General features: G+C 38.6%; 1 protein-coding gene across 1 annotated transcript; it reads left to right on the top strand.

Annotated features, from left to right (window-relative positions):
- Window positions 1-10,783: 10,783 nt before the first annotated feature.
- On the top strand, window positions 10,784-11,608 carry LOC115711247 (heavy metal-associated isoprenylated plant protein 2). The gene is made up of 3 exons (XM_030639578.2): window positions 10,784-10,936; window positions 11,018-11,093; window positions 11,170-11,608. The coding sequence occupies exons 1-3, from the start codon at window positions 10,931-10,933 to the stop codon at window positions 11,412-11,414; spliced, it is 327 nt and encodes a 108-aa protein (XP_030495438.1). The 5' UTR covers window positions 10,784-10,930; the 3' UTR covers window positions 11,415-11,608.
- Window positions 11,609-11,921: the final 313 nt, after the last annotated feature.

The following is an 11,921-nucleotide window of genomic DNA, read 5'->3' as shown; positions in this document are numbered from 1 at the left end:
GATATGTATTAGGCTTCGAACCACCCAACCCTGTCACGTCGGTACAGGCTGGAGTATGACCAGCAGCCGGAGTATGACCGGTTCGACCGATCAGGCTGACACTGGTTGGTGGTTCAGTGCTATTGACCTATCCCGTCGGTACAGGCTGGAGTATGACCAAGCGGAGTATGACCAGGTTCGACCGATCAGGAGGATACTTGTCAATAGTACCGTCCCCGAACGTTCAAAACTCGCACCATGTTGGACATGGCGGTAGTGCTCGGTACCATGTTGGACATGGCGGTAGCGGGACTCGCATCGTGTTGGACACGGCGGTCGGTTTTATGTATGTTATTATTATGCTTTTCTTCGAGTCCGTCGACTCACGGTTTATGTTCATGTGTAGGTAAAGGCAAGGTCATGGGCGATGGACCGTGACCGAGCATATGAGATGGTACATGTCGGGGCGGTTAGGCCTGGAGCGTACGATCCTCGGGACAGCAGGGCTGAGATTTTGTAACTGTCGTTAGACGACATTATTTTGATGTAAAAGTTGAACAGTAAAAACGTTTGTAAATATTTTTGTAAATCGGGATCCCGAGACTTTTTGCAAAATGGTTTATAAGTTTAATGAAAAAGCAAAATTTTAATTAATCACGTTTTTCCATAAACCTCGTTGACTAGCAACGAGCTGCACAGTACGTTTAAAAATCACGTAATACGCCTAAGATAGTTAGGGTGTTACAATTTGGTATCAGAGCTGCCAGGTTGTCTTCCGAAGATCGTCACGACATGTACAATCATCATCAGCAGTTAGCTCGGTTCACGGTTCAGTAAGCCTTTATTGCTTTAGTAGTTTATTTTATTCAGTTATGAAAAAGAAAAGCCTGTTAGGAAGCATGTTAGTAGCCTGATAGTAGAATAGGCGCATGTTTCATTTCTAATTTCCAAATTAAGCGGCATTAGTAAGCTCGCCTTGAATACGACCTGATATGCCAACTCTTGGTTTCGCAGGCGGTTCTAATCAGATGGACGCCAGGCGGACTACCAGGAGTCAGGGCAACTCCGTAGGGTCGAATCAGGGAGAGGGAGCTCAGTTTCCCCCACCTGCCAGGGGCCGAGGTAGAGGTCCCCGAGGCAGGGCTCGTGGCCGGGGTGATGAGAACCCGCCACAGGCTGCCCAAGCTCCCCTGCCCGATCAGGGAGCCCCGAATTGGGAGTTGCGGTTTGCGGAGATGCACGCCCGGATCGAAGAGCAAGACCTCGAGATTCAGAGGGTGAGACAGCAGGGTGCTCCTGCAGTTCCAGTGCCGCAGTTCCGGTGGCACCGCCCTCGCTGCCTGTGGCCGAGATAGTGGTGGCGGCCCATAGATTGGAACCATTGTATGAGCGGTTCCGGAAGCAAGCACCTCCGGTATTCCTGGGAGGTCCAGATGTGTCGAAAGCCGAAGCGGTGGCTTACGGTGATCACCGCAGTCGAACTTTATGGGTGTCACCGGCAACGACAGAGTGGTGTGCGCCACATTCCAATTCCAGGAGGATGCCCTGGTATGGTGGGACATGGTGTCTCAGATTCACGATGTCACCACCATGACCTGGGAAAGGTTCCAGGAACTCTTCAACGCGAAATACTATAATGAGGCGGTCAGAAGCGCCAAGAGGAAAGAGTTCGTTCACCTGACCCAGCGGGAGAACATGAGTGTCACTGAGTATACTACTCAGTTTGACCGGTTGGCGAGGTTAGCCTCGGGAATTGTGCCGACCGACTTCAGCAGGAAGGAGAAGTATGCGGGACGGGTTGAATCCCAAGATCGGGCATGACCCGATGATTACCCGACGACGACGGCACCACCTACGCTCGGATGGTGGAGAAGGCCTGCGAGCTGAGGGCGCAGTGGGGTGTATGTCAGATTCAGCCAGTACTCCGGTTGGTGGCGGAGCTCCTACCCCTCCTGCATCAGGCTTTAGCAGGGGGAGTAGTGGTTCGGCCATTGATCAGAGGAAGAGGGCACCCACTGCTTCCGGCGGCTCGAGTCAGAACAAGAGGTTCCGGGGGAACCAGAACAGAGGGAGTCGTCCTGGTGGTAATGAGACCCGATTCTCCTACCCCGAGTGCCCTATCTGCAAGAGGCACCATCGGGGAGAGTGCAAGGGGCAGGGATGCTTTCATTGTGGCATGCCCGGGCACTTCAAGAGGGAATGTCCCCGGGCCCGCCGTAGGCACCGAGAGCTCCAGCGATACCCACTCCAGCCAGGGTGTTCGCTATCACGCAGGCTGATGCAGATGCCAGCCCATCAGTTGTTACAGGTCAGCTTTTTATTAACGACTCGTTTTATTCAGTGCTGTTTGATTCTGGGGCTACACGTTCTTATGTGGCGGCCAGAGTCTTTAGTAAGATGGGTAGACCCTATGATAGATATGAATCAGGGTTTGGAACCCTGTTTCCTGGCGGAGAATTGGTTATCTCCAATAGGTGGATTAGGTCGATGCCGATCAGGATAGATGGTAGGGAGTTAAGCGCTGATCTGATAGAGATGAGCTTAGTCGAATTTGATATTATTTTAGGAATGGATTTCCTATCTAAATATTCGGCGAGCATTGATTGCAAGAGGAAGATGGTGGTCTTCCAACCGGAAAGTGAAGAACCGTTCGTATTTGTGGGTTCGGTTCAGGGATCTCGGATCCCGGTGATCTCGGCTATGTCAGCGAGAGAATTATTGCACGGTGGGTGCTTAGGGTTTCTGGCCATGGTGGTGGACACCACTCGGCCAGACACCATTCGGCCAGAGGACATCAGTGTGGTTCGGGAATTTTTGGACGTTTTTCCCGAAGAACTTCCAGGGTTACCACCTCATCGGGAGATTGACTTCGTGATTGACTTGGCACCAGGGGTGGATCCGGTTTCCAAAGCCCCGTATAGGATGGCTCCAGCTGAACTTAAGGAGTTAAAGATTCAGCTCCAAGGGTTGCTTGACATAGGGTTCATTCGGCCCAGTGTGTCACCTTGGGGAGCCCCGGTTTTGTTCGTGAAGAAGAAGGATGGATCTATGAGGATGTGCATCGACTACAGAGAGTTGAACAAGCTGACGGTGAAGAACAAATATCCATTACCTAGGATCGATGACTTGTTCGATCGGCTTCGGGGGAAGACGGTCTTTTCTAAGATTGATCTCCGTTCGGTTATCATCGGTTGAGAATCCGAGAGGAGGACATTCCAAAGACGGCTTTCCGCACTAGGTATGGACACTACGAGTTTCTGGTTATGTCATTCGGACTAACCAATGCTCCTGCAGCATTCATGGACCTGATGAATAGAGTATTCAAGGATTTCCTCGATACCTGTGTGATTGTGTTTATCGACGACATCCTCGTGTACTCTCAGTCAGAAGAGGAGCATGAGTTACATCTTCAGATGGTACTGCAACGACTTCGAGAACATAGACTCTACGCCAAGTTCAAGAAATGTGAGTTCTGGTTGTCTCAGGTGTCCTTTCTAGGGCACATTGTGAGTAAAGATGGGATCAAAGTGGATCCCGGGAAGATTAAATCCGTCAGGGATTGGCCGAGACCGAAGACAAGTGATCGAGATCGAAGCTTCTTGGGATTAGCCGGGTACTACCGTAGGTTCGTGGAGGGGTTCTCCAAAATTTCAATGCCCCTAACCGAGCTTACAAAGAAGAATCGGCGATTTATCCGGTCGGATAAATGCGAAGCTAGTTTTCGTGAGCTGAAACAGAGGTTGATTACTGCTCCGGTACTAGCTTTGCCTTCGGACGAGGAGAAGTTCGTAGTCTACTGTGACGCATCCAAACAGGGTTTGGGATGCGTATTGATGCAAGCCGATCGGGTTATCGCTTATGCCTCCCGTCAGTTAAAGGATTATGAACAGCGATACCCGACTCATGATTTAGAATTGGCCGCAGTGGTTTTTGCACTGAAGATTTGGCGGCATTACTTGTATGGGGAGAAGTGCGAGATCTATACCGACCATAAAAGTCTCAAGTATTTCTTTACTCAGAAAGATTTGAACATGAGACAAAGGCGTTGGTTGGAATTAGTGAAGGATTATGATTGTGAGATCCTTTACCATCCCGGGAAAGCCAATGTAGTGGCCGATGCCCTGAGCAGAAAGGGTCCCGGGCAAATAGCTAGCATGGTTCAGATCTCACCTCAGCTAGCAGAGGATATGGTTAGATCCAGCATTGAGTTTGTGGTAGGTCAGCTTCACAACTTAACGCTGCAATCTGATCTGTTAGAAAGAATAAAGGTTGCTCAGACGACAGATCCAGAGTTAGTGAAGATCCGAGATGAGGTATTGGCTGGTCAAGCCAAAGACTTTTCAGTGTCAGATAGTGGGATGCTTTTGTATAAAGCCAGGGTTTGTGTCCCGAGCAGTGTGGACTTGAGAAACGAGATCTTTGAGGAGGCTCATTCTACTCCATATTCTCTACATCCCGGCACCACCAAGATGTACCAAGATTTGAAACCGTACTTCTGGTGGAGCGGTATGAAGAAGAACTTAGTAGAATTCGTTTCGAGATGCCTCACGTGTCAGCAGATCAAGGCTGAACATCAGAGACCAGCAGGGTTGTTGCAGCCTCTAACCCTACCAGAATGGAAATGGGAGGATATTACGATGGATTTTGTGGTCGGGTTACCTAGGACCACGGGTATGTATGACTCCATCTGGGTAGTGGTGGATCGATTTACGAAATCTGCTCATTTTCTGCCGGTTAGAACAACGTTTACAGTGGATCAGTTGGCAGAGTTATATGTCAGGGAGATAGTGAGACTGCACGGGGTACCGAAATCTATAGTTTCGGACAGGGATCCGAAATTCACCTCCAAATTTTGGCAGAGTTTGCAACGGGCAATGGGTACGAAGCTAAAATTCAGTACAGCATTTCATCCTCAGACAGATGGTCAGTCCGAAAGGACAATTCAGATATTGGAGGATATGCTGAGAGCCTGTGTTATGGACTTTGAGGGTTCATGGAGTAAATACCTACCGTTAATAGAGTTCTCGTACAACAACAGTTACCAGAGTACGATAGGGATGGCACCCTACGAACTGTTGTACGGTAGGAAATGTAGATCCCCTATCCACTGGGATGAGACAGGGGAGAGGAAATACCTAGGTCCAGAGTCAGTTCAGCGGACCAATGAGGCAATAGAAAAGATAAAAGCTAGAATGCTTGCCTCACAGAGCAGACAGAAGAGTTACGCAGATCCAAAACGTAGGGATGTTGAGTTCCGAGTAGGGGACCATGTGTTTTTGCGAATATCTCCGATGAAGGGGATTAAACGTTTCGGGAAAAGAGGCAAGTTATGCCCTAGATTTACAGGACCTTTTGAGATTCTCGAGAAGATAGGTCAAGTGGCATATCGGTTAGCATTGCCTCCAGCTTTATCAGCAGTGCACAACGTATTTCATGTTTCAATGTTGAGAAAATACGTTTCAGACCCCTCTCACATACTCAGTTATGAGGGTCTTCAGCTTCAGTCAGATATGTCTTATGAGGAACAGCCAGTGCAGATCCTGGATAGAAAGGATAAAGTCCTTCGGAATAAGACCATAGCGTTGGTCAAGGTTCTCTGGAGAAACAGTAAGGTGGAAGAAGCCACCTGGGAGCTAGAATCAGATATGCGAGCTCAATTTCCAGAGTTATTCAGGTTAGATTTCGGGGACGAAATCCTTTTAAGGGGGGGATAGTTGTAAAGCCCGCTTAGTTAATTTGGAAATTAATAGTTATTTATGTTAATCAGGAAATTATTTATAGCTATTTAAATAATTTATCATTGTTATTTATGGAATTCAGATATGCATAATTATGTCATCAGCAGTTTTTATATTTCGCATTTCCGGTGTCCGGTGTTTTGGAACGCGGCGTTTGGCTCAGTAGAAATCACAACTTAGTATGTTAGTATTTTGGGGACGGGTTTTAGACATTGGGAATGTCGGGAATGGCCGGGAATTTAGAATGTCCCAAAAATACCCCTTTAGTATGAATTATGTGATTTTATGGTGGAGGGGCAAAATGGTCTTTTTGCCCCATTAGTATTTTGTCTTATATGATTTAATAAATGAAATAAATGTTTAATTGATGCATGTTATTTGGCTGAAAGAATTAGTGTGTAAAGACTCCTTTTTACTCATTTTCTCATTCAAACTTAGAAAAATAGAAAAATTTCAAAAAAAAAGGCTCTCTCTTTCCTCTCTTCCTCTCTCGGCTGGTAGGGTGATCTTAGGGCTGGGATTTCTGAATTTTCAAGCTATTTCCATTGCATTCTAAGTGTTCTTCATCCTAGGTAAGGTCTCTAAGCTTTTCCTTTTGTAATTCAAGAAAATGATGAAAATGGATGATAATGCATGTTAGTTTTTGTGATTGTTGTTGCTGTCTTTTGTTGTTGATTTTTGAGGATCAAAGCATGTTTATGTGAGGTTATTTAGGTTGTTTTGAAGCATGAAAGTTAGATTGAGTTAAGCTTTTAGTTTCTTTGTTAAAAGTTATGAAATTTGAAAGAAAAGGTGATGTTTTGTTTCTGTGAATTACTGGATGTTGTTGTTTGTTTTCAGAGGTTATATTATGCTTAGTTATGTTGAATTAAGTTGGTTTGCATGCTTGTTTAGGTGGTTTGCTCAAGCTTGAGTTTGGAACTCAAAGCTTGAGCTCCAATGGCAAATTTTGTATGTGTGGTTTCTGGGTAGGTTTGTTGCCTTGGATTTGTTCTTTAGGGTATTTAGAGATGTGTCCGGAAAGTTTGGGACCAATTGGGGTCGAATTGGTCAAGTTATGAGTTTTTTGGTTCTTGCTCGCGAGGAACCGGAATTCCGGTTGAGCATCCGGAATTCGGATGGGGTCTGAATTTTCCCGAACCGGAATTCCGGTTGGGCAACCTGGTCTGCCGGTTGGGGATTTTTCGTAACCCTAGTTTTCCTCGTTTTTGGGTTTTTAGGGGTATTGCCATGCTTTTTATCGATAGGGAAACTTTTAGTTTCAAGTTTTAGTCCGGGAAGTGATTTAGCGTGTCACTTATAGCGTTGTGATTTTTATGGTTTAGGAGCCGTAATCCGCCGTTCGGCACATTCCGTTCGTCGGAGTTGACCGGCACACACCGAAATCGGAATCCGGGTAAGATTAGTATAACGGTATGCATATGTAGATTACATGTTTAGCGTGCATGTAGGAAGCTTTGTTAGATTACATTAGATATGTATTAGGCTTCGAACCACCCAACCCCGTCACGTCGGTACGAGCCGGAGTATGACCAAGCGGAGTATGACCGGCTCGACCGATCAGGCTGACACTGGTTGGTGGTCAGTGCTATTGACCTATCCCGTCGGTACAGGCTGGAGTATGACCAGCAGCCGGAGTATGACCGGTTTGACCGATCAGGAGGATACTTGTCAATAGTACCGTCCCCTGAACGTTCAAAACTCAGTACCATGTTGGACATGGCAGTAGTGCTCAGTACCATGTTGGACATGGCAGTAGCGGGACTCAGTATCGTGTTGGACACGGCAGTCAGTTTTATGTATGTTATTATTATGCTTTTCTTACTGAGTCTGTCGACTCACAGTTTATGTTCATGTGTAGGTAAAGGCAAGGCTGTAGCTGATGGACCGTGACCGAGCATATGAGATTGTACATGTCGGGGCGGTTAGGCCTGGAGCGTACGATCCTCGGGACAGCAGGGCTGAGATTTTGTAACTGTCGTTAGACGACATTATTTTGATGTAAAAGTTGAACAGTAAAAACGTTTGTAAATATTTTTGTAAATCGGGATCCCGAGACTTTTTGCAAAATGGTTTATAAGTTTAATGAAAAAGCAAAATTTTAATTAATCACGTTTTTCCATAAACCTCGTTGACTAGCAACGAGCTGCACAGTACGTTTAAAAATCACGTAATACGCCTAAGATAGTTAGGGTGTTACATGTAAAATTAAAAATTAGGTAATTATACATAGAAACAATAAAATAAAATAAATATTTTTTTTCTGCAACTTCAAAAAAAAATTATAATCACACCACACTAATTGTTTAGCCTCAAAAATTATACAATTACGATTTAATATTCAATATGATCATTTTGAGATGTAGAACCATATATTTTTTGTCTTCTTTAGAATCAAAGTAATTACTTAATTACTTACCATACTAATTATATACTCATTTGTTTTTTTTTTTTTTTAAAAGTTATGTACTCATTAGTTAAATTGCAACAATGTATACAAATAATTATAAAAGTCAAAATTTTATAAACAAGTAACCAATTGGTGTATAGGATTAATTTACTAGTTAAAATATCATTGGCCCCCACTAAAAATCCCAACATCACAATATTTTTTATTATCATCATTAAACAACTAATTTTTTTTATCAAAATATACATATTAAAAAAAGAATGAATTATTTTTGTGTTGTATGTAGAAAAGTAACTTCGTAGTTGCTTCTAAGTTTCATTTTAGGTATCACCAAAAATTAAATAGTTGATTTAGTTGCTTTTTATTATGATGACAAATGAAAAATATATGTATTTCTTACATGTTAAAATGACTACATTCAAGAGTAGTTTATTTATTTTTTCATTTAGTTAGCCAAAAGTAACTAAATTTTTAAATTAAACAAAATTTGATATATATAAACCAAATTCAAAGTTTGCTAAAAAATACTTGGTTATTCACGGGTTTATTTTTCTATTTAATTTACATTTTACTTTTATAATTAGTTTTTAAAATAAACTTGAAAGTTACAAGTATGTAACTTAACAAACAATATATATATATATATATATATATATATATATGAAGATGTTTACGAATAATTTTTGAAAGTAATTAAAAGTATTTTAGATAATATGATATAAAAATAAAGAAATTGGTTTATTTTAAAATAATAATAATAAATAAATGGATAACAAAATGTGCATTTTGATAATATGTGTTACTACATAACAATTTATAAATTGTTAATGTATTTTTATGCACATAATTATTTAATATAAAGCATATAATTTATAAATTTTCTTATATTAAATGGAACTATTTGCTAAATATGGTAGTTTACAATTTATTAGTTTCTAGATAAACTTGAAGGTTACTAATATGTAACTTAATAAGTAATTTGTATATTAAGATATTTACAATTTTAAAGTAACTAAGAGGTATCTCACACAATATGAAGTAAAAATAAAATAAAAAATGTAAAAGTAACAATTAGTTATTTTTTTTTTAAAAAAAAAAAAAAACATAACAAAAAGTGTATTTTTGATATGTTGAATTACTACATAGTAATTTTTTGATAGCATGATAATTTGTTCATTAGTTTATAAAAGGTTATCAAAATATACTTTAAATAATTATAAGATATATATATATAATATAATCTAAATGTAACTAATTTGGCATATTAAGATTTTTAAAATAAATTTTAGAAATAATCAAAAATGTATCTCAAATAATATAAACATAAATTAAGTTTTTATAATTGATAAAAAATTAGTGACTACCTATACTACATAGCTTTTTTGTTAAATAAATTATATATGATAACTGTCTGAATTATATAAGTATCTTTGTTATCCTATATTGTAATTTATTGGTTTCTAAGTTTGAAAATAATACAAAAATCAGCTAAAATATAAATTTAAGCTTCAATTAATTAATTAAAATAAAGTTGCTTGTATAAATGTAATTGCACTATTTTATTGATATAATAGGTAATTAATTGGTTTATTTTGATTTTAGAAATAATGACAAAATATATATTTAAAAAAAAAGTAGATCATGAAGATCTCATTGAGCTCAAATAATAAGTAATGTTGTCAAAATTTATTTTTGAAGTTTTAAGAAGTGAGAAAATATCATGATAGGTTGTTTAAGGAAACAAACAAACACTAAATCAGGGATATAATTAATTTCATTCAGGTAAATAATAGTTAACGTGTTGCCGTAATTGTATAATTTTAATTTTGTACGGTATAATTGTAATTGATTTAATTATTATGTATAGATATAAAAATTTCCCAAGGGTAAGTTGAAAAATACCGCTTTTATTAATCAATTAATTAAATTTACCTCTAATTTTATATTTATTTAAAACATACTTCTTTTTATATGTACTATACCCAAAATACCCTGACATAAAAGAGTCACATGGAAAGTATCTTGAAATGACAGGGGCAAAATTAGTACAATGTTTAAAAAAAGAGGTAAAAATGATAGACTTTAAAAAAGAGGGTAAAAATAAAAGAGGACAATATAAAAAGGATATAGAGTGTAATTTCCTCTAAAATAAGTAAGTGTGTAATTAACTATTTAAATATTATTTTTAGCATCATAATTAAATTATTTTTGAAAAACAAACACAACAATATCTATAATATATATATATATATATATATATATCATCATATAAAAGAAAAACTAATAGAAAACTCTTTATATACAAAATAAAAATATCCCTATACAATAAGAGCAAAAGTGATAATCCTATATGTAGCAATTTTCCTTAATAATTTAATATTTATTGCATTTCTCAAAAATAAAGATGATTTGTATAAATTTATTTACGTACGTCAACGTACGTTATTTTGAATGTCAACATGCAACGTATAAAAATACTAGTATAAATTGACAAGTCCAGCTTCTGGTAAGGTTCGTATAGAGATTAGGGAGCAGATCACAATATATATGTAATAATATATATATATATATAGTTATTGGGTTGGGACCCAGTAAATAAAACTGAATTGTTATGCTTTAATTATTATTAATGAATGTTATCATAGATTTTTCCCCTATTTATAGAAACCCTCCATCATCACAATCCACAAATTACCTGAATTTCTCCCAATCAAAAAAATTTCAATAAACTCATTACTATACTATTATAAGCACGTACCTCCTCCTAATTTCTTTTATCAATTACATCTCCATAATATCCATAATGAAGGTACGTAAATTAAACCACACACACATTATATATATATATTAATTATTTTGTGTCTCTTTAATTTTTCGAATATATTTTCAGAAAATCGTGTTGAATGTAAACATCTTCTGTGAAAAGTGCAAGAAGGAAGTACTAACATCGGTCACCAAGCTTGAAGGTAATTAAGTATAAATATATATACATATAATTTTGAAAATAAATAAATGTTTAATTTAATTTAAATTTATATATAGGGATAAACGAAGTTGGGGTTGATCCAGAAAAGGGGACAGTAACGGTGGTGGGAGATGTTGACCCAGTTATGATAGTCAAACAAATAAAAAAGGCTGGAAAATGTGCTACTATTGTAAGTGTTGGACCACCCAAGCCAATAGAACAACCCAAAATTATCATAATTCTCCCTCCATACTGCAACGATTGCCAACTCGTCGCCGTCAGCCACACTTCTTACTCCAGCCCCGGTTGCAGCATCCTTTGATAGGTGGCTCCGACCCCAGCCCCAGCCCCAGCACCAGCCCGCGGTGGTGGTGCCACCCGTGGCGTTGCCCTAAATTAATTCCTACAAACTCTTTTTCATGCATGTATAATATTGTATGATAATATTATTATTTTAAGTGACTTAATAATTTATTATTTATTGGATAAGAATTGAGATTTGATTTTTTTTTTTAATTATTGGTCATATTTATTTTGTTGGAACTTTTAATATGCACAACTTTTGTTGGTCATATTTATTCCATTTATTACTGTTTTTTTTATTGAAATATATTACTGATTGTTTACAAAGTCTATGTCGATCTCAGTAGCTTTTGTTGTTATTTGTTAATTAATCGATCCACAATATTGACCCTAACACACCTCCAAAAATTAAAAAAAAAAAAAGTGAGATTATATATCAAAGGTAGGTAATAATATTATACCAAATATTATATATTTATATTACTAGCAAGCTAATCCTATATATAATAGGGTTTTGATAATTAGG

The sequence above is a fragment of the Cannabis sativa genome, chromosome X (genome assembly GCF_029168945.1).
Source record: "Cannabis sativa cultivar Pink pepper isolate KNU-18-1 chromosome X, ASM2916894v1, whole genome shotgun sequence".
NCBI lineage: Eukaryota > Viridiplantae > Streptophyta > Magnoliopsida > Rosales > Cannabaceae > Cannabis > Cannabis sativa.
Note: the sequence above shows the minus strand (reverse complement) of the source record. Positions and strands in the feature narration are given on the sequence as shown.

Coding starts and splice junctions, on each gene's coding strand:
- LOC115711247 (XM_030639578.2), top strand. Junction 11,094..11,169: donor ATCGGTCACCAAGCTTGAAG/GTAATTAAGTAT, acceptor ATTTATATATAG/GGATAAACGAAGTTGGGGTT.